Consider the following 22,841-nt stretch of genomic DNA (forward strand, 5'->3'; position numbering starts at 1 on the left):
TTATGCCTGAAGAAATGAAGAAAATTGAAAGAAATGCAGGGACAATACAACTATTTGAGATACTTGCAAAATAATAATTACTGAGATTGAGGCGAAGGTAGTATTTAAGATTACTGTTGATGCTTATGCTATACTAAAACACTCACCTTCCTGCGTCTCCACCTGTGTTGTTGGCATAACTGTGGCTGTTGGAGTCGTGGTAGGATTAGTAACTGTTGCAGGAGTAACCATGGGACGGATACTGGCTCTTGGAGTAGACTTATTCCCAGCCATTGCAGCAGCAGTCACTTTACTTGGAGTTGAAACAACAGGAGTTGGTTTGATATTTGCTGTTGGTGGATCTGAAGTGCTAGCACTGAGAAACAGGATATCGGTTTCATCATGGTAGGACAGAAAGCAGATTTTCAAAATACCAAATGTAAATATACTATCAGAGATGGAAATAGTAATTTTTAAAGGTCTAGAATTTGAAAGCCTGACCAGGGTGTAACAATTTGTCTTCCAAACGTTGTTAAACAGTTAAAACAGGAAAAAAAAAAAAAAGACAGACCCACTATGCCCCTAGAAGCATTCTGTCCACCTTAAGAGGTTTGACAGTTTTCTTCAAAGGTAATCAGCTAGAAATCTGTAAGTAAATCAAAAGGAGCAGCACATAGTTCGTGGTATTGGCTGTGTTGGGTCTTTATTACAGTGAGTAAAATATCTTACATAAAAAATAACTGAATCACTCAATACAGAGCAACGTCATCTCTGGGTTTAGACAACGATCAGCCAAATTTTAAGAGGCATTTTTTAAAGCCTTGCTTTCAAAAGGAGCTGTCATAAAACCTGAAAGGGCATTTGTTACCTCAACTTAGTAACACAGTAATATTTCTATTTTGGAGCTTACCATTTGACTATTTTACCTGTTATTAGTTACGAACAACTTAGTTCATTTCTCATGCTGGAGATTCTTGCACAATGAAAATTTGCCCCAGACCAAAAAGGTTAAAGGTAAGAATCAAAACCATACTTAAAGAACCCTGAAGTCTGAAAACACTTAAAAAAATCTTCTCTGTTTCCCACATACCATGTTCCTGGTGGTTAACGTGACAATTGAACAGCTTAAAAGTATAATTGGTTAAATGTAGGTGACAAAACAGGAGGAACGTACCATGTCAATCATCATCATCAAAGTTGCTTAAGAAAAAAACTTAAAAGTCAGCGTTCTACTAGTAACAGCAACTACAATAAGACAAAACCAAACTCCAACAACCACAGGAACTCTACAAACCACAAAACCTTTCAACTCACATTCCTCTTTCACCTGAAGCTGGAGTAGACTTGAGTGAGATTTGCCTCTGCTGTTCTGGGACCTATTAAGCAAAACACAAGTATCATACCACATAAATAGGAAACAGAGCATGTGACTTGGTAAAATACTTCAGCAAATAGATCTCTCTGCTAACAATCATTTCTCTAACACATTTGCTAGCACACCTAGTCAGACTCCAGAATTATAGCAGATTTGCTAAAACAAATCATACCAGTCATACCGAGCACATAAACCAGTGCAGTAACATTTCAGGTATTTGCTGAGCCTACTGAGACAAGAGCAGCTAGACCCGTTATACAGAACGTGCGGACAAAATATAATAGCAAACAGCTCACTGGCAAATTCACTGTGAATGATATCACTGTGTGCTTCTTAGCACTGGGAATTCTGACTATGGCAGGAAATAAGTTTTACATTAACTTCCGAATGCTTACTGAAGCCAGCTTGTGTATTTCCAAAATCTGGGGACGGTGGAACTTGAAGAAGATACAGTTTGTTGGGCTCACTAATATTTTCTTTTTTTTTTTTTAGCATAGGAGTCCTGTAACAAGAATTCCCAGCTGCTATTTAGGATGTTTAGAGAAAACACCTTCACGTAAACTACTCCTTGGCACTAATGACTGTGTACACAAAACCAAACCAAGTTGGATAATGGTGCCCATACCAGCAGTTCTTCTGGTTTGGCCATAAGCCACATGTGTTTTCTCTCACAGATAGCTAAAAGGATTTTGTACCTTGTTTGTGGACTCTGGCGTCTCGTCCCGCTGCTCATGGTGTCGCTCTTGCTGCTCTCTGAGCTCTCTTTCCAGACGGCAGATTCGACCTTCATACTGGGATTTGAGTGCGCTCATCCGTACCTCCAATTCAGTCTTCTGTTCTTCTAATGAGCTACTCTTTTGCTTCCACTCTTCATTTTCTTTTGTTAGCTGTTCTTTTGTACCTAATTGAATAGGAAGGAATTCAGTCTGGTCACTGTAAAGCTGCCCACTAAGTCTCTGCATGCTGCGTACCTCTCCGTTTTACTAGGTTACCGAAAGGAGCTCTTAGAGGTAATACTAATTTTCACATGCCATTTTTTATTTCATTGCAATTAAATAAAAATTAATTTGAAATAAGTAAATATATAATAAACGTGTACATTAAAATATAAATAAAGAAGCAGTCACAAAAAACCAAGATGCTCTCAGCAAGCTCTCACTCCACCACTCCCTCTCAACATCAATCAAAACCAGAGAAGGCAGTATGTTCTGCACCTGTACACTCATGGAAGGCAAGACAGGGGAGAATTACCCGGGTTGTTAGCAAGGTTGACCTGCTCTAACCTATGGAAGGGTAAAAAATGGGGGTTTGCTTCGTTTTGGCAAGCCAACATGAAAACCCTTTTTTCCCTTCTGTGTGCAGCTATATACTTTTATCACCTCCTAAAGGAATTAAATTTTACATTCTAGAACAATTCCTGTAACATCTAATCTAGAAAACACTTTTCAGTAAAATACAAAGTAGGCCATATTTTGCCAAACATCCTATCTTTTCGATAGGAATAACCAAAACCCAAACAGGAGAAGACACCTTAATGACAGAAAAGAAATACTACAATACCAGCTAACTGTGCAATCTTCTGCTTGGCTGCAAGCAAAGTCTTCCTAGTTTTCTCTTCCTTCTCAGTGATCTGTTGCCTCAGCTGTTCTTCCTGCGTAGTCTTCTCTTGCAGATCTTGATGAAAACGAGCAAGTTCTGCTTGTAGCTGTGTTATCTGCTCCTGAAGATTTCTAACTTCGGTTTCCTTCTCTGCTATTGTCTAGAGAGAGAAAGAGAGAGAGAGAGAAAGATTAGGCAAATGTAGAGCCTAATAAGCTCCAAGGACTGAGTATCAGCTGGGCATTGTATTAAGGTTAAAAGGCAACAGAGGAGTCCAGGGCTCTCTAAATGCAATAGCTGAAAGAACAGCATTCTCTTTCCCACTTATTTATTCCAAGAAACAATGTGAAACACCCTAGACAATTTAAACTATGTTTAAGGTCCCCATTTCTCAACAAGGCAGAGGGACACACAGGTCACTTCACAAACATGAAGTGCCTATTTCTGCACATATGTGCACACACATATGGAGAAAACCACCCTCACATTCTTCAGTTATGCACTTAAGACTGCAGCACAGTACAGTACCCTGAAACTGTTGCCTGTTATTGCCTTGTTCACTCTGTTCTTACCTTTTGTAAGCTTTCAACCTGAGCCTCCAAAGCCTTTGTCTTCACTTCAGCTTGACTGAGAGAGTCTTTCAGCTCTTGTACTTCCTGGGCAGAAACTTGTTCTTCTTGTTGTTCCACAAAAGACTGAGTTGATGCTTCGGCAACCATCTGAAATATGTCAAGTGGTATCAGGCTGAGGGTACTACCCAATTAGAACGTCATTACTTTCACAAGCTGCCCTTGCATGCAAACTCGAGTGTTTAAAAAGTTGTGAGCAAAACCCAGGATTTCTAAATGAATGCTGAAGTTCAGTTAGGAAACCTGCAAAATTTTAAGTGATATGCAGCTCAAGCTTTGTGGCAGCTTGAGCCATCAGCAGAATAAATTATGTCATTTTCTGCTTTTCACAGATAAACACTCATACAGTATAGCACAAAGGGAACATCAAGACCATTAGCTAGATTATGCATGACTCCAGATGAAAACACACTTTAAATATGCTTTCTCTTTGTTTGCAGAAAAATTTATCTACCTTATCATGCTGCGCTTTCAACTCCTCATATTGAGTCTTGTACCTGCGCCCAATTTTCTTGACCTGTGTTATAGTTTTCACTTTTTCCTGTATGTCAGCCACCTTAGCATCTAGTTCTTTCTGCAAAGTATCCTTTTCAGTTCTTATTTTAGTTACTTCATCCTTCAGGCTCTGAACAAGATTCTGGCTTGTAGTCAAGGATGCATTAGTTCTAAACAACAAGAGATCAGAGGAAGATGCAAATGAGATGTTTGGAATAATCAATACATTCCACATTGATGTAATATCACAGACATTATGTAGTGAATTATATTTTCTAGGATTTTACAACACAAATTATTCTGCAATACCTGAGCTTAGAATAAGTTCAGCTAAAAGACAGCTTCCAAAACTCACTTCATTTTCCCTGCATATTATCAAGCTACAGTAGGAATACCGAAGGTTTCATAGATACATGGAGACAGTTAAGAAATTACACTTCCACATAAAACTTTATTTGAAGCATTTTGCTTTGCACAGAAATTTTTATTAACTGACTTATTCCACACCTGGCTATTTCTGCTTTAAGTCTGCCCGTTTCTTCACTCATTTGTTGAATACGCTTGGTGTTTGCCTCCTTTTCTGAAAGCAGCTTCCGATACTCTTCAAGATCTGTATCCTTCTGTTGACTCAGTAAGTGCTGAAAGGTTGAGAAAACAGTTTGCATTTTCATAAGATGATTACACAGTTATATCCAGAAAACCTCTAAGCTAGAGCTACTGCTTTTGATTTGGAATGCCAATGAATTAAAATAGCCTGTTGTGGAGCTGCATAAACAATACTTTATAATTCAAACATATTTCTTAGTTTGTTGTATTTATGAAAATTCAGAACTTCCTTTTAGTTGGTCATCACCCCAACATCATGTCTGAAAATAAGCATTCCCCACCTGAGTCCGGGATTTCCAGCGTTTAACATCTTCTTCCAGCAGCTTTTTCTCTGCCTGCAACATTCCACTTTTCTCACTCAGTTCAGCATTAGACTCTTGTAGAGGTAGGATGTCTGCCTCGAGCTTGCGGACCTGAAAAAAGCACCATTAGGGATAAACTCTCTGGATATTAAGAGACCGAAGGAAGTGTATTTTGGTAGACCTTGACCAATGATAGTAAGAAAGACAGAGTGTAGAATCAACACCTTCAAGAAGTCACGATATAGCTTCTTTTCCAACTCTCTGCCTTTCAGTGGCAGCTGGGAGCAGGGAGAAGGACGAGGACCAAAAGCAAGGGGTGATCCCACAGAGAGGAAAAAGAATAGGTGTGTCTTCACAATCTTAGATTCTCTCTCTTCATACTTTGGTACAGGAAACAGATCATTAATTATGTGTTACAAGCCAAGCAGCACTGCACCAGATTTCATTAGAACAACTGGTGTGTACAAACAGGAAGAGGCAGTATCTCCCTTTTAAACTCTTAATAAAACTGTGATCTCTGTAGGTATTCCTGTGCCATTTTTCATTATCTGCAGATGAGTAGTGGTACTCCTCTAGCCAAGGATAAATGCTGATTTTCATTTAAATGAAATCAAACTTTAAACTTTACGATGTTCTAGGTGGACCAATGTCTTCTAAAATTCTAAATGCAAAGTGTTCTCATTTGCGTATGATGTAAAAGAATAATCACAGTCTAGGTAATGTAATTATTGTAATTAGCAACGGAATAACCAGACACTAACTCATCAGCTTGAAACCTCAGTACTAACCTTTGCTTGGACTTGTTGTAGCTCTTGCTCTAGCCTCTCCTTCTCTTCTCTTAGCATCTTGTTAGTTTCTATCAGTACGTTCATGGTCTCAGTTTTTTTCATTAGCTCTTCATGCTGCGCAATGGTTTTTGCTGTTACCTTTAGAAAAGATGTAACCCAGTCATTTTTTTCGCTTGCACATACGCATATACTTGCTTGGATCTGGTGTAATACCATCCTGGAAAGCTATCATGGCATTCATGTCTTATATGCGCTGGTGAGACTGCTCCTTGAATCCCGTGTTCAGTTCTGGGCCCCTCACCACAAGAAGGATGTTGAGGCTCTGAAGCAAGTCCAGAGAAGAGCAACAAAGCTGGTGAGGGGGCTGGAGAACAGGCCTTATGAGGAACAGCTGAGAGAGCTGGGGGTGTTTAGCCTGGAGAAGAGGAGGCTGAGGGGAGACCTCATTGCTCTCTACAACTACCTGAAAGGAGATTGTGGAGAGGAGGGTGCTGGCCTCTTCTCCCAAGTGACAGGGGACAGGATGAGAGGGAATGGCCTCAAGCTCCACCAGGGGAGGTTCAGGCAGGGCATTAGGAAAAAATTTTTCATGGAAAGGGTCATTGGGCACTGGAACAGGCTGCCCAGGGAGGTGGCTGAGTCACCTTCCCTGGAGGGGTTTAAGGGATGGGTGGATGAGGCACTGAGGGACATGGTTTAGTGTTTAATAGGAATGGTTGGACTCGATGATCTGGTGGGTCTCTTCCAACCTGGTGATTCTATGATTCTATAATGTGTACATTCAAACCAAGTAAATATCGCTTAAGAAATGGGAGATGAGAAAAACTATCTTTATTTTCCCTATTTATGTGATTTTTGAATTGCCACACAGCTCTGCAGGACTCGGAACAAGATCCCCTATTTGGCCATAACACAACCCCTGTTTAAAAGACCACGATTCTTCCAAAACTATGTTTGGGTACAGGTAGCAAAGAGAGTAGAAAATAGAGCATAGCCCTCTCTACTCATTGAAATAATAAGCAATAATATCCAACCATACCTGCACCTTCTCTCTCTCAGCATTAAGACTGTCCTGCAGCTCCTGGAGTTCCCTTTCCAGGTGCTCCACTCTCTGACGGTAACGCAAACTCTCCACCTGGGCCACCTCAAATCTAGTTTCTGCAATCTCCTTTTCTCGACGTATGAATCTGCAGTATAAAAAAGAACAACACATCATGTTAATGAAAACGCAAGACAAAGTACTTGAAGACGAAGCATCTAAAGGTCTACTGAGTGTAAAAATTGATCAGGAAGAACAAAAAGAAAATCCTAGATAAAATCTCTTAAAAATCTACATGAAGCTCCTAAAAACTAAAAAGAGAAAAAAAGAAAAAATCGCCTCTGAAATTTTCTGGCCAATCTTATTTCCTAAAATCTGATTTTGCTTCCTGTCACAACTGACTCTCAGTTTTTTCCTCAGAGTAGAAAGAAATCTCAATTAGTTACTGACGTAAAACAACCACTCCCTATCTAGCAAGGTGCTTAGATTTTCTATATTATTCTTTCACTACAAAGTACTATGGAATCTATAACTAAGGAGAGAAGAAATCCAGAGCTAAATTTACCTAAGAATTTCTAAGATTTGTTCCTGGGATTTGCCTTCCTCATTGAGAGATACATTCCCTGCAGCTGGGATAGATTCTTTCATAGAGGTCACCATCTTATCACTCAGGCTTTCCAGCTGCTCATGTAATAATCGATTCTGTTTTTCCAGATCTTCACAGCGGGATGCAAGTTGTGAAGCTTCATCCTACAACAAAATTGTTCAATGGTTGTGAATTCTGTGACAGAGTTTCTGTTAAATGAAAACAACCCCACTGAATCCATAAAAACAATCAGACCTTGATCATTCTCTCTCTCTCTTCCCAGGAGGCCTTGCACTCCAACAATTCAGACTCTGCTTTCCGAGCAGCGTCCTCTAGCTGCTGCCTTACTGCTGCGCTCTTGGCAACTTGTTCTTTAATGGCCTGTAATGCTTCAACATCAGCAGCATGGAGCATTAATTCCCTTTCGTATTTATTTTGAGCTTCAGAAGCCATCTTTGCCTGCAGAAAAAAATATGAAAAACAGATTCTATTCCCTTTAATGTGATATGTTCAAAGACATTATGAAGTTCTAGACAAAACCCAAGACTACTACTACAAACCAAGCCCACTGGCCAAAATCTCTGTGATTCTCAAGTACATTTATAAAGAAACAGATAAGCCTAGGATAGCTCCCTCAAAGAAATCACTGCTTTCAAGAAAAATTAGAATGGGAAATAATTTTCTCTGAGTTACACTACCATCAAAACCTTTTGCTGTAGATTCTGTGTGGATAAGAGGCAGGTATTAGTCTAAAAAATCCTCTGGTTACAACAGCAAGAAGTTTCCTACATCCTTTACGCCAATTAGTTTTGCTGGAATTCTTACCTTCAGAAAAGCGGATGCTCTTTAAAAACTAGCTGGTTACAAGACAAAGGTCTCAGCTGCTGCTAAATATTATGTGCCCCCAGTTTTAGAAGATGACAATTAAGTTTTGGGTTAGAAATATACTTCCCTATTGTCATGCTGTGAGAGGTCAGTTTTCTTTTTTTGCTCCCCACTCAGGACAGTGAGGTAACAATTAATTAAAACCAGTTAATTACATTATCCAACCAATTTTTTTATGTAATGAAGCAGATCTTGGAAACAATAACCCATTGCTTCTTCCGTTGTCTTTCAGATGCACTCAAACTGTGCTTGCAACACAACTTGATATTCAAAGTCAGTTTAGTTGCTACTATCACAGTATTTGATCAGGTAGAAGAATGAAGCACTAAATAAGCAGCTGTTCACAAAACAAAGTGCTCTCATAGTGCTTTCCTTGCCTCAACAGTCTCAGTTTAACAGTACTATGTTTGAAATAAGTTCTTAAGTTCAACTGAAAAACAATAAAAACTAACATTAAGTTTACTGCTCTGGCTAAAATAGATAAACATTACAAACATACCTGTTCCTGGCAGTCCCGTCTAGCTTGTTGTTCATTACTTAGAGCAGCGCTGGCTCTCTGAAGAGCTTCCTGAACTTCGGATTGCACGGTTGACAGACTCTTCTTCAGTTCTGACAGCTATAGTATTGGGGGTGGAGGAGAACAACATCATCAAAAATAAAACCCAAGCCTAAATGGCAAAACAATTTAAAACTATCAAACACAGCAAGCCTTTGAATGCAGTCAGAGATAACAGAACTAAAGGGTGGTTGGTTTGGTTGTTTTTAATACTAATTTCAATCTAAAGTGAAATGCTTATAAGATATTGACTTATTAATATACTGAGCTCTTTCCTGGTAAAAAAGTATTACTGTTCTTTCAGAGTCAGGCCTGCAGGATTTCTAGTTGCAGTAATCTTGTTTCTTTCAACCCCAATATAAACCAGACAGAATCACAGAATAACCAGGTTGGAAGAGACCCACCGGATCACCGAGTCCAACCGTTCCTACCAAACACTAAACCATATCCCTCAGCACCTCGTCCACCCGTGCCTTAAACGCCTCCAGGGAAGGTGACTCAACCACCTCCCTGGGCAGCCTGTTCCAGTGCCCAATGACCCTTTCTGTAAAGAATTTTTTCCTAACGTCTAGCCTAAACCTCCCCTGGTGGAGCTTGAAGCCATTCCCTCTTGTCCTGTCCCCTGTCACTTGGGAGAAGAGGCCAGCACCCTCCTCTCTACAACCTCCTTTCAGGTAGTTGTAGAGAGCAATGAGGTCACCCCTCAGCCTCCTCTTCTCCAGGCTAAACAACCCCAGCTCTCTCAGCCGCTCCTCATAAGGCCTGTTCTCCAGCCCTTTCACCAGCTTTGTTGCTCTCCTCTGGACTCTCTCCAGAGCCTCAACATCCTTCTTGTGGTGAGGGGCCCAGAACTGAACACAGTATTCGAGGAGCGGTCTCACCAGTGCTGAGTACAGAGGGAGGATAACCTCCCTGGACCTGCTGGTCACGCCGTTTCTGATACAAGCCAAGATGCCATTGGCCTTCTTGGCCACCTGGGCACACTGCTGGCTCATATTCAGTCGGCTGTCAACCAACACCCCCAGGTCCCTCTCCTCCAGGCAGCTTTCTAGGCAGACTTCTCCCAGTCTGTAGCACTGCATAGGGTTGTTGTGCCCCAAGTGCAGGACCCGGCCTTTGGCCTTGTTAAACCTCATGCCATTGGACTCTGCCCAGCGGTCCAGCCTGTTCAGATCCCTTTGCAGAGCCTCCCGACCCTCCAGCAGATCGACACTTCCACCCAGCTTAGTGTCGTCCGCAAACTTGCTCAGGGTGCACTCGATGCCTTCATCCAGATCATTGATGAAGACATTAAACAGGGCTGGACCCAGCACCGAGCCCTGGGGAACCCCACTTGTCACTGGCCTCCAGCTGGATTTCACACCATTTACCACCACTCTCTGGGCCCGGCCATCCAACCAGTTTTCCACCCAGGAGAGTGTGTGCCTGTCCAGGCCAGAGGCTGACAGTTTCTCAAGCAGAACGCTGTGAGAAACTGTGTCAAAGGCTTTGCTGAAGTCCAGGAAGACCACATCCACAGCCTTTCCCTCATCCAGTAGCCGGGTCACTTTGTCATAGAAGGCGATCAGGTTAGTCTGGCAAGACCTGCCTTTTGTGAACCCATGTTGACTGGGCCTGATCACCCGGTTCTCTTGCATGTGCTTCATGATAGCACTCAAGATCACCTGTTCCATGACTTTCCCTGGCACTGAGGTCAGACTGACAGGCCTGTAGTTTCCTGGGTCCTCCCTGCGGCCCTTTTTGTAGATGGGCACAACATCAGCCAGCCTCCAGTCCAGTGGGACTTCCCCAGTCTTCCAGGACTGTTGGAAGATGATGGAAAGGGGTCTGGCCAGCACATCCGCCAGCTCCTTCAGTACCCTAGGGTGAATCCCGTCCGGCCCCATAGACTTGTGACTGTCCAGTCGGGCTAGCAAGGCTCTGACCACCTCCTCTTGGATCACGGGAGCCTCATTATGCTCCTCTAGCTCCTGGGTTTGTACACAGGCGGAACGACCCTCCTTACGACTAAAGACTGAGGCAAAGAAGGCGTTAAGTACCTCAGCCTTTTCCTCATCCCCTGTTACTGTTGTCCCTTCTGTGTCCAATAGGGACTGTATGGTCTCCCTAGTCTGCCTTTTATTATTTATATATTTGTAGAAAGATTTTTTGTTATCTTTCACTGACTTGGCCAATCCAATTTCTAGCTGAGCCTTAGCCCTTCTGATTTTTTCCCTACACAATCTCACTTCCCTCCTGTAGTCCACCCAAGAGGCCTGTCCCTTCTTCCAGAGGCCATAAACATTTCTTTTCTTCTTGATATCCCTCAAGATCTCTCTATTCAACCAAGCTGGCTTTCTCCCCTGCCGGCTTTTTTTCCGGACCACAGGGATGGCTTTCTCCTGAGCTGCTAGGAGCACCCCTTTGAAGAGCTCCCAGCCCTCCTGGGCTCCCTTGCCCTTGAGTACTGTCTCCCATGAGACTTCACCAACCAGCCTGCTGAAGAGATCAAAGTCTGCCCTCTGGAAATTTAATGTTACGGTCTTGCTAACCACCCTCTTCACTTCACCTAGAACAGAAAATTTTATAATCTCATGGTCGCTTAGTCCTAGGCGTCCACCTACTGCCACATCCCCTACAAGGCCTTCTCTGTTCACCAACAGGAGGTCCAGGAGGGCACCTTCCCTGGTTGGTTCATTCACCAACTGTGCAAGGAAGTTATCTCCCACGCACTCCAGGAACCTCCTAGACTGCTTCCTTTCTGCTGTGTTGTACACCCAGCAGATATCAGGCAGATTGAAGTCTCCCACAAGAACGAGAGGCATTGACCTAGAGATTGACCGCAGCTGTTTATAGAAGAGCTCATCAGCTGCTTCTCCTTGGTTGGGTGGTCTGTAACAGACTCCCATCACAAAATCTACCTTCTGGTGGGCTCCTCTGATTTTGACCCACAGGCACTCAACCTCCTCATCTCCACAATCCATCTCAGTGATGTCCAAGTCCTCCCTTACAAAGAGGGCTACCCCACCTCCTCTCCTACCCTTCCTGTCCCGTCTGAAAAGCTTATACCCCACCATAGCCGTACTCCAGTTATATGAGTCGTCCCACCACGTTTCCGTGATGGCAACAACACCATAGGCCCCTTGCCCTACGACAGCTTCCAGCTCTTCTTTCTTATTTCCCATGCTGCGTGCACTGGCGTAAATGCACTTCAGCTGAGCTGCCGATCCTTCAGCCCTCCTAGAGGGAACAGGGTTCATTCCCAACTGCCTGGTAACTGGAGTAGTTGACACCAGAGTGCCTGCATCTCCCTTAACACCCCGAGGTGTGTTCTCCCCCACTTTTTGTGCGGTGAGGTACTGGTGGTCCTCGCCCGCACACCCTCTCCCAATCACCATTGCCCCACATCCAGGCTCATTCCTGTCTAGCCTGGGCTCAACCCCCTCCCCCTTCACATCTAGTTTAAAGCTCGATTTATGAGCTTGGCTAGGTTTCTGGCAAGGGCTTTAGCCCCCCCAGGAGACCCATGTGTCCCGCCCTTAGCGAGAAAGCCTGGGGGTGCGTGAGCCCCCCCATGATCAAAAAAGCCAAAGCCCCTCTCCTCGCACCAGGCTTGGAGCCAGGTATTAATCGAATTCTTCATCCTGGCTTCCCCCTCCTCTCTATTTAGCATTGGGATGGAGCAGAATACTACTTGTGCCCCAGAGCCCTCCATCACTTTCCCAATTGCCCTGAAGCCATTCTTGATGGCTTTGGCTTTTTTGTTTGTTAGGTCATCATTCCCAGTTTGGACCACTATCAAAGGATAGTAGTCTGTTTCGTGAACCAGGGAAGGAAGTTTTCTAGCCACCTCCTTCCCTGATGCACCCGGTAAGCAGCAGACCTCTCTGTGGAGCGGGTCCGGCCTGCAAATGGGTCCCTCCGTTCCTTTTAGGAGGGAGTCCCCTACAACAATCACCCTCCTCTTCTTCTTGATGGAAGATGTTTTTATCTTTTTCTGAGAATGGTGCAGCCTAGGGAAGGATTCTAGGCTGTGGGAACCACCATCCTCATCCTCAGGGCTGGATTCCACCTGCAGCACCTGGTACTTGTTCGCCAGGGGGATCTGGGGCTTTGCTGTATGAGTGAGGGGAGTAGGTTTCCTTCCTCTGGCAGGAACTTGCTGCCATTCCCCATCTCTTGTTCCCCCAACCCTGCAGTTTGCAGGTGGATGATGTTCGGACACTCCAGCCCCAGCAGGCTGCTGAGTTTGTGAGAGGGCCCTGCTCCACTGGTCAATCTCCCTCTCACACTCCCTGATGGTCCTCAGTCTCTTCACCTCCTCTCTTAGCTCCTTCACCATGTGAAGGAGTTCCCCCACTCGAGCACAGCTTTCACAAGTGGGGCCAGGACCAGAGGCACAAGCCAGTGTGGGAGGGGGGCACTGCCTGCAGCCCAGGGTCTGGGTAGTTGCATGCACCCACTGTGGCTCCGTCTGGGTGGCAGCATCCACCCTGCCTGCTGCAGCACACGGAGCAGCTTTAACCTTCTGACGGGTGGCCACCATGGTCTTCGGTGTCTTCTCTCTAGTCTCTAGGTCCTCTCTGCGCCCTGCCTTCTCGCCCTGCCCGCTCGAACTGCCGCTCAAACTGCCCCGCACCTCTTTGCCACGCTCCTCTTCGCCGTGCTCCAGGTCGCGGTGCTCCCAGGGGCGCAGTTTAAATCTCCCGCGGTAGCTGCCGGGACCGCCCCCTCCCGTCAGGCACCGCGCGGGACCGGCGTGTGGGGGCTGTCAGGACCCCCGCCTGGGTTTTTTATTTTTCTGGGATTTTCCCGGCTCCGGGAAGCTCCCACCGCCTCAAAACGTCCACCCCACCACAGAACTCACCGTCCTGCTGCTAGATGCTGCCGAAGAAGCAGTGTTAATGGCTGCTCCGCGTTTAAATCTCCCGCGGTAGCTGCCGGGACCGCCCCCTCCCGTCAGGCACCGCGCGGGACCGGCGTGTGGGGGCTGTCAGGACCCTCGCCTGGGTTTTTTATTTTTCTGGGATTTTCCCGGCTCCGGGAAGCTCCCACCGCCTCAAAACGTCCACCCCACCACAGAACTCACCGTCCTGCTGCTAGATGCTGCCGAAGAAGAATAGGGCAGAAACTACTCTGGTTTTAAAATACACGCATGCCAGAAACCTGGTTTTGGCTCAGGTTTCAAAAACATCTTTTTTGGAACCTTTCTCAAAGGCTTTGACTCATGTGTTTCTGCAAGAAGAGCTCGAAGTTCAGGAAGATAGTGATGACTTTAAACACACAATAACCCTAACAAAGTGATAAGGTTAATGTTTGGAAACCTCTCAAATTCAGTTAGCCTTTTGTACATCCTAACGGATTTAGTTCTGGACTCTACTATACTGTGAAAACAAATTAAAGTTTAGGGAATTATGTAGAAATGCATTCTTGTGGACTCTCTATAAGGGAGTTTAAGGGAGGGGGTATGCAGTGCATACCTGTTGTTCCATATTCTCCACAGCTTTACGCTTCTCCTCTTGCAGTTCTTGCTTTTCCTTCTCTGACTCCATCAGCTTATTTTCCAGCTGTGCCTGATACTCTGAAGATTCTTTCAGACGAGCTTCAACAGTTGCACGAACCTCCTCTGTCACCTTCATTAAAAACCATCAGGAGAGATCAATTATTTTCCATTTAAATATGCTATTCTGACATGAAACCTGAATTTTATTAACAATCTAAAGCCAGAACAGGTATTCTCAGCATCTCATTTAGAAAGATACTGAAAATGTGGAAAATGACAAATAGCATTGAAAATACTTTTTTTTCCCTCTAAAACTGCAATACCTCATGAAGTACATTAAGAAAAGGTTTAGATGACAGCACTCAGAGATATGCTGGCTGCTGCACACCTATCGCATCCTACAGTCTGCAATACTGTTAAAGCATGTCAAGTCACAATGAAGTATTTACAGTAACAGAAAACAGTCAGGCAGAGAACTTGCAGCATTCCACTGTCTCCTGGGTGCTGAAACAAGCAGAAAATGACAATTTTGTTTCCTGAGTCTATCTCTTTTTCACATGTTGCGCAGCCTGGAAGAACAGGTGTCATTTTCTATTAACATGGTGTAGTATATGACAGACAGGAAGCTCCTTCTCAAGCTTTTCCCAAAAATACCACACACCCAAAGAGTGTTCTTTTGCATCACTGAACACCTCACTGATGCAGAAGGTGTAAATTTAACCACTCCTGATTGAGAGCTAATTAATACTTGTAATCACTGATCACAGGGTTATAAGGAAGAGAGTTTAAAAGTCAATTCTCCTCTTTCAGAGGAAGACATTGGCAGAACACATCTTTGACTTAAATTTACAATTCAACTTTCTAAAAATATGCTGCAAAAAGGTTTAACGTTACCATGATCAAGTGTTTTTAATAAAACTTTCTAAAAACATGGTCTTATGTTATATTCTAAAGCTTTCTCAGCTAACTTTAGCTTAGAATTCCTTCCATAATCCCACAGACTGTACTGAGTACAAAGATAAGAAAAATTCTTTCATTTTCTTTGTCTCTTTGCTACAATAAACAGTGGTAACTACTTACTTGTTTTTCCTTATTAAGGGATTCCTCCAGACTAAGAACCATGGTCCTGTACTGTTCTACATTACTAGAACTTGTCTTCAGTCTTTCTTTCAGGTCATTAACTTGTTCGTCAGCTTGTCTGAGTCGACTTACAAGATCATCCACATCTTCATTTGTACTAGGCTGACCTAGAATGTCAGAACACAGTAATTAACCAATCAAGTCCAATTCAGTTTCTTAAACCGCTGTTGAAAACAAATTTTTTTAGGGTAATAACAAGGAAAAAAAATTGCTTTCAGAAAGCTTCCCTAAATAAATTGTCAGCCCTAAAGCCCTAACCAAAATAGCAGCTTACAACAAACGTTGATTCAGACAAAAACCCATTGGTGATTTATAAATAAGTAACCTAACAGATTTAAGTTCTCACAAATAAAAATAAAAGGGATTCTTTAACACATTTTGCTTTATTTTTGCCCTTTGTCAAAGACTCCTTGGACATTAAATTAACAACTCATCCTGGCTAGCATTTGTTTCAATGTGAGATTGTAATAATGAAGGGGTTTACTATTTAGTGTTCTGTCCTCCCAATTCAAAATTACTATGAATTACGGCATTTACCATTCTGCAGACAGCAAAGTCGAACATAAAGAGGAATCCAATAGAAAAAACCACTCTACCTTTCCCTGGAGCCCTCTGTGACGACTGAGACGCTAGCTGTGCCTCTGTATTGTTAAGCTGCTGCTTCAAGAGCGCCGTTTCTTTCTGCGCATTCTTTAGCAGTTCCTTTGTGTTAATGTGACGGTTTGTTTCAGTCTCAAGCTGCCTCTTAAGATCCAGGATATGAACCTGAAAACACAAGGTTCTTCAACTTGTAATTTTTCACAAAGGCCAAATAGGTTTACAGATTTCCCGTATGAAAAACAACTCACTAAATTGGCAGAACCCATACAGTTGTGGCTTTATTTTCACTAAAATGAGTTTAGCGTATTTATAATTACACTTACCTCTTGATTCTTGGTAAGGGAATGTCTTTGTTCCACTTCACTTTCTAGTTTCTTCTTCAGCTGAGATATCTCACGCTCTAGCTTTTCTATCTGATTGTTGAGTCTTTGTTTTGTTTCCGTCTCGGACCTCTCCAGGATTCCCTGATAAAAGGGTACAATGCACTACGCTTACAATACATTTTAAGAATTTACTTCTGAATTACAGCAGCACTTCATACACAGTTGTCCCAACGCTTCTCCCATTCTCAGAATAATTACTGCAGGAAGCAAGCAATAATACATAGGTAGATACAGAAGGTAATAATAGGAGGTAAATACAGAAAACTATGAAAAATAGCACTCACATTGTATGACTGAGTTTGGAAAGATTTTTAATAACTTTGATACAATAAGTATTAGTAGAAGAAAATCTTATTATCCATGCAGTCTAATTCCAGGGATTTAAAAACCCTCAATCATCTACCACAGAAACAGAACTTGGTCACATGACGGCTCTAGATAGTTATACACTTAGAGTCAATATACCTTATAATAAAAGACTTGGAAGTATAAATGTAAATACACCTTAAAACAATAGCAAAATAAACTACCACAGCAGGCTATCATAAAAATTAACAAAGATTCTTTCCTTTTATGTGTTTTGTTTCCATTCTATTGTGAAAACCCTTCTCATAGACTCAAAATTCTCAGGACTTTGCCCAAATAAGTAACAGTATCATAACTTAGGGCATTAATAGCAACCTTGCTTAATCAAATTGCCCAAGTATTTTATGTTCGGTGTCAATTTGTAACAAAAAAAATCCACTTAAAAGACCCAACCCTGTGACTTTTGTATTTTATTTCCGTGGGTACTTGTTGAATACTCTGAAAGATACACAGACTTGGACATAAGAATAATGCCACGTACCTGAATAGTTCGCAGATTAGTAAGCAGCAGGTTCTGTCCTCTTTGTTCAACTAATAAAGACTCACGTTGCTGAGTCAAACGCACATCTGACATCTTCAAGATATCTTTCTCTTTTTTTAGGTTTTCTGCTCTCACCTTTAAAACATCAAATAATCACAAGAACTTTATTATCAATCCCAAATCTGTCCGTTAATTTCAAATTATGATCAGTTAATGCTAGTTTTAAAAAAGAGCTTTTAAGATTATAGATTGTAAATTAAAATTCACGCAAATCAAGCCAAGAACAGTAAGAACACAAATGTGACTAATCACATTCAGTTTTCTCTGTAAACTGAACCACCTTGGAAAGTTGTTCTAACTTTGCTCAGTACCTGAAATACTTAGTGGAATGTCACAAATGTGCGCACCAAATATACACACACATCAGCTGTAAGAAATCTCATAGCTGATGCCCTCAAAAAGCCACACATTTGAGTTCAGATAGCTTTCAAGATAATTGTAAGAAAAACTCCTGTGCTAACGTGGAATATCTAGCAATACAATACACTGCATTGATAATAATTAATAGTAATACACTGTATTACTAACCTCTGCCACCGCCAGCTTTTCATTAGCTGCCCTCAGGTCTTGAGTCATAGTGTTAATTATCTGCTCTTGCTTCTGAGTAGTTGCTGTGAGTTTCTGGGTTCTTTCATGCAGAGATGTTATTTCTCGACGATAGCCTTCGACATTGTCCTGCAGCATTTCATACCTTCACATGGAACAACAAAGCAAAGTATGCTCACCACATTCAATGGTTTAATCGCAAGAGGTGTGTGAACATAGCTGTTATGTTCCATGTTCTTGTGCCTCAGTTCTCACACATGTGGCTCACTCAACTAGAAAGTATATTTTTCACCCCATCTTCAGCATTTCCTCGTGTTCTTTAACAGAACAGACAGTACTGTATGTTTAACTAGCAACTCTTCCCGAGCAAATGGTATCAAGCAGTCAACATTAGACTGACAGAATGCAGACATAAGGCAATGCAATGAAACAGCTGGTTTACCGTTTGGAAGCAAACTCCAGCTGTGTGGATATCTTTGCATTTTGTGACCTCAAGTCCGTGACCTGTTCCTGAAGCTTTTCATTTTGTTCATTCAGCAACTTGTCATTCTCTGCCTTTTCTTTTTTATAGTTCTCAAAAACTTCCTGCAACTACATTAAAGAACAGACATTGAAGTGCTTACAGAGGAAAAAGAAACAGCGATAGCTTTCTACAGTGTTTACTGCAAAACATACCTGCTTTAGTGCAGCCTTAGCCTCCACGGTCTCCACTGACTCTGTCATTGACACTGGAGCAGGAGTTGACATGGCTTGGGGTAAGCTTGGGCGCTTTGGAGTAGATGTAAAAGAAATGTCCTCTGACAATATACCTGAAACTAAAAAACATAAAAAATGTAGAAGATTTTAAAGGCCATAACTGAATAAATGCCTGCCAAAGCAAAAATATCATATAATTACACTGAAATATAGCTAAACCCAATACTGTATTGATAGAAAAGACCTGGGCTCTCCTGAGCAGCTCACTTTTTGTACCCACAACAAGGTACCAGGACACATGCAGTCCCCACTATATGTCACGCATTATGCAGCAAGTTGCTATACTGTAAAAATAAAATAATGCGCCTAAATCTAAACTAATTAGTTTGAGAGGGAGTCAGGGAAAAGCTGAACACCAGAGTAGCAGAAGTTACTAGTACTATTTTCTAGAAGAAGTTACTAGTGCCAATACAGCACCAACACGCAGCCTACCTTGCAAGGGAATGACTGCTCCTGTGGTCTGGGCCAACAGTATACGGAACATGTCCCGCTGACGAACGATGGACTCGACAAGCTGCACCTGATGATGACGTGATTCACGCAGCTTTTCTAGCTCATTGAGAGCCTCCTCAAGCTGACTCTGAAGCTCAGAAATTCTGAAACCAACAACAGTTGTTTTCAAAGACATACACAGTGAGGGAGACCAAGACGACACAGCCCTTACATTCTCTCCCAAGTCCTCCAGGCAGTTCTATTCATGTGAATAATTTCAAACAACAGCCAGCAGCATGAGCAGAGAATCAGGCCAGGAACTTTTAATGCAGATTACATTATATGTGGGCATCACTCTTAGTGAATGAGATATGCATGTATTTAATATTTTGTTCAGCTAACAGGAATGAACACTTACCTCTCTTTTTTGAAAAACAGCTCTGCTCAGTGAAATTACATTCACTAAAATACCAACAATTATTTCTATTTTGGATTTTGATAAGGGAACCTATTACAAGACTTAAAGTTATAAAGCCATTTTTACCTAAACCTGAAGACAATGCCGCTTAATAATAATTTGATTTCATTAATTACGTAGCTGCTCATTAGTATATGTGCACTTACACTTATGCACACAATTAATAACAATTAGAAGCAAAAATATGCAGTGTTTCACTAAATCCCTGTTAGTACTTTGTATAAACAGTTTATTACAAGGAACGCACTTGGATGATGTTGTTTCTTGCTCCTCCTTTTCTCTAGCCTCTCCCAGCTCTCGAAGAGCAACCAAGAGACGCTGATTCTGCTGCTGAAGTTCTTCAATATTTCTGTAAGAGACTAGATGTTGAGATATCACTTCAGAAGAGCTACTGATGTCAGCGGAGCTCACTTCTTCATCACGAATGACATGATTGCCTCTAGCTTCTTCAAGTTCCATTAAAAGCACGCGGATCTGGAAGAGAACATTTTAGTCTAAGTCTTGCAAAGTCTCATAAGATCATTTTGCAAAACAATATGTTAGAAATAAAGTGCTTGGAAATCAAGTACTTTTGTCCTGCAATATACAACCTATTACAATCAATTAATCCTTGTAAGATAATTACATTATAGAAAAAAACAGCTTGACAAAAGGAAACCACATCAAGATCAGAAGTAGATTGTGTTCAGTTCTGTGAACAGGCACTCACATCAAACAAAAGTTACATAATGTCAGATGTTTAACAATATTAACCTAAAGCAGCATCACTTCTATCCAGCTAAACTTATTCCAATTTTGTAAGTAGAATGTAGATACCATGTTGTCCTAAGGAGAAGCTTTTAACATCGTGTCTTATGACAACCACAGTCTATGCGACTGTGACTGAACACAACTTCTAAGTAAGCTTCAGAAATACAGCATCATATTAATCAATAAATTGCAAGTAGTACATTTAACCATAGCAACATTTGTTCTACCTGCTGTGAAAGATCTTTCACTTGTATTTCCAGTCTCTGGTTTTCCCTTTCCAGCACAGAGGCATTCTTATTAGCTTTATCGGCATCCTCCTGCAATCGCTGGATTTCCTGCAAGGAAACAAAGGTTAAGAAACATGCAGCAATTCAACTCTGATACATCCCTTTCCAGAGAGATGAAATCATGTACAGACATACCTTGTGAACCAAAATGTGCTTTATTACTTTAAAGTTATACTCCAAAAGCTAAACTGCACATATTTAGGAATCAAATGCTCCACTGTTTCATGCTGTATTAGTGCACGTGTTAAAACTAATGGGAAGACAGCACTGAAATTTGATTCTATTTCTTTGGACAAATACTAATCTTAGTTTATAAAGAATTCTACTCTCTCAGAAATCAGAGATTGTAAGTCACCACATTAATGTCTTCACTATAAAAACCTCTGAAAAATGTTGATTCTAAATCACAAGCTAGAAAGTTTAACAGATATGTTCCCACAACAAAAGTGGGCTATAGAGTCTATTTTATACATTTCACAGAATCACAGAATAACCAGGTTGGAAGAGACCCACGGGATCATCGAGTCCAACCGTTCCCATCAAACACTAACAGCCATTAGGATTAAGGAATTAAAATCCATTTTTCCCCAACAAGCTCTTTTATTTTATACTAACCTTCATGGCTTGTTCAAGCTTTGCAGACAGACTAGCAACAGCTTTTTGGGAACGCTCAAATTCTTCACGCTGACGTTTTAAGATTGGTGCTTTGGCTTCTACTTCCTGCACTATTTCATCCAAATATTTATTGATTCTCTTATTCTCCAGCTTTTCCAAAAGCAACTGATCCTGAGTTTCTACATACGCATTGTACAGCTGCAAGAAAACAATTTATTGTTTGCTTTTGTTTGTTTGGTTTTGATACATCTGGACAGACCTCTTAAAAAAGAACCACTGCTAATGATACCCTTCATGCCTTAAGGCTGTATAATTTCATATGGCGCTAAACTAGTTAATTCAGAGAAACAAGCTGGACTCAGACCATGGCAAAGCTGTTATCCCTAAGAATTTTAAAATGGAAAACTTTTATAGCGCAACTGTATGCAATAAAGGAATTCTATATAAAAGGGACAAATCTTGAAGTTTAAGACAACAGAAATATGAAAAATAGTATCACAAAAGAAAGCAGCATGCACAGAAGAAAATAATTTAATGGATGGACAGAATGACCATTAACCAACCAAATGAAAAAAATAATTGCATAATTCCCCTTACCCCTGGATACGTACAGCCTATCATTATGTTAATTATTTTCTGCAAGTATAAACCAAATGCACAGCAGTAAAGATTAAAAGTTTATGCAAGTAAGCAGAAAAAGAAAAGATCCTGCCAAAAAAGCCTACAGAAAATATGTTCACATGCACACAAACCACACGTATTTCAGAAAAAGATCCAAAATACCCAACAAGTGTTTTCATCTGATACAGAAATAAGGTATTTAAAAAAAATCCCAATAACTTAGCTAGGAATGTCTGCCTCAAATGCATGAAAAGATTTCACTGACTTCAGTTAGGCATTACACAAAGTCCAAAACAGCGAATGATGTCTGAACCCTTATATTACTAAGGTAGTTCTGTTGGCATTTCAAGAACCTTGAGATTGAAGACTTTCTTCTCACTTACCTCAGTTAATTTCATTCCTGGCTTGACCACCTTGGCTACTGCTGCAGCAGTGGGGGACATTGCTGCCAGCTCCTCCTCAGACAATATGGCTCCTGAAGACAAAACTCCACCAATTACCATCAAAGAGCTGCAATAACGCCCACCATAAACGTTCTTGAATATAATACTGCTGTAGATTAAATAACTTAAAGTCCTTAAAGTTACTGGTTTAAGTTTTCTGTAACCCATGTTTTACACACACATGCGCAAGCAACTGGTGTTACAGCCAATATTCCACCTCAAATATCCTCAAGGTCTCCGACTAGGTTAATTTGAAATGCTGCAAGGTTTTTGCTATTAGATTCTTCAAAAATGAGATAATTTCTGAACGTAAGGAATTGAAATAGCTGGAGAAAAGCTTGACATCAGATTTCTCAGCAAACTGCAGAAGGTTTACAGTGGCAAAGCACTTGTTTCACTGAATTAACATAGGGAGATAGCAAATATACTTCAAGTGTCTCTGTTCCTTCTGGCTCCACTCCCTCTTTCCTTTAGAAATTACCTATATGTAGCAAACAGACTCCAACAAAATAATGATAGACCTAGAATAGTAAATATTAGCCAAGATTTAATGTTAAATAAA

General features: G+C 41.6%; 1 protein-coding gene across 2 annotated transcripts in view; it reads right to left on the reverse strand.

The window, feature by feature from the left end:
• Window positions 1-22,841, reverse strand: part of TPR (translocated promoter region, nuclear basket protein) — a 46,293-nt gene that overhangs the window by 13,537 nt on the left and 9,915 nt on the right. For both annotated transcript variants that reach the window (XM_069862342.1, XM_069862341.1), the window contains exons 11-36: window positions 22,220-22,311; window positions 21,216-21,413; window positions 20,541-20,648; window positions 19,811-20,037; window positions 19,086-19,249; window positions 18,573-18,712; window positions 18,340-18,488; window positions 17,880-18,042; window positions 17,292-17,426; window positions 16,385-16,525; window positions 16,058-16,226; window positions 15,402-15,568; window positions 14,299-14,451; window positions 8,783-8,899; window positions 7,654-7,857; window positions 7,378-7,562; window positions 6,813-6,960; window positions 5,774-5,911; window positions 4,965-5,096; window positions 4,585-4,715; window positions 4,037-4,247; window positions 3,526-3,672; window positions 2,915-3,113; window positions 2,050-2,255; window positions 1,294-1,355; window positions 147-355 (exon numbers count right to left, since the gene is read on the reverse strand). In XM_069862342.1, coding sequence (XP_069718443.1) covers window positions 147-355; window positions 1,294-1,355; window positions 2,050-2,255; window positions 2,915-3,113; window positions 3,526-3,672; window positions 4,037-4,247; window positions 4,585-4,715; window positions 4,965-5,096; window positions 5,774-5,911; window positions 6,813-6,960; window positions 7,378-7,562; window positions 7,654-7,857; window positions 8,783-8,899; window positions 14,299-14,451; window positions 15,402-15,568; window positions 16,058-16,226; window positions 16,385-16,525; window positions 17,292-17,426; window positions 17,880-18,042; window positions 18,340-18,488; window positions 18,573-18,712; window positions 19,086-19,249; window positions 19,811-20,037; window positions 20,541-20,648; window positions 21,216-21,413; window positions 22,220-22,311 — 4,095 coding nt within the window. The remainder of the gene's footprint in view (window positions 1-146; window positions 356-1,293; window positions 1,356-2,049; window positions 2,256-2,914; window positions 3,114-3,525; window positions 3,673-4,036; window positions 4,248-4,584; window positions 4,716-4,964; window positions 5,097-5,773; window positions 5,912-6,812; window positions 6,961-7,377; window positions 7,563-7,653; window positions 7,858-8,782; window positions 8,900-14,298; window positions 14,452-15,401; window positions 15,569-16,057; window positions 16,227-16,384; window positions 16,526-17,291; window positions 17,427-17,879; window positions 18,043-18,339; window positions 18,489-18,572; window positions 18,713-19,085; window positions 19,250-19,810; window positions 20,038-20,540; window positions 20,649-21,215; window positions 21,414-22,219; window positions 22,312-22,841) is intronic.

The sequence above is a fragment of the Phaenicophaeus curvirostris genome, chromosome 8, assembly GCF_032191515.1.
Source record: "Phaenicophaeus curvirostris isolate KB17595 chromosome 8, BPBGC_Pcur_1.0, whole genome shotgun sequence".
NCBI classification, from domain to species: Eukaryota; Metazoa; Chordata; class Aves; order Cuculiformes; family Cuculidae; genus Phaenicophaeus; species Phaenicophaeus curvirostris.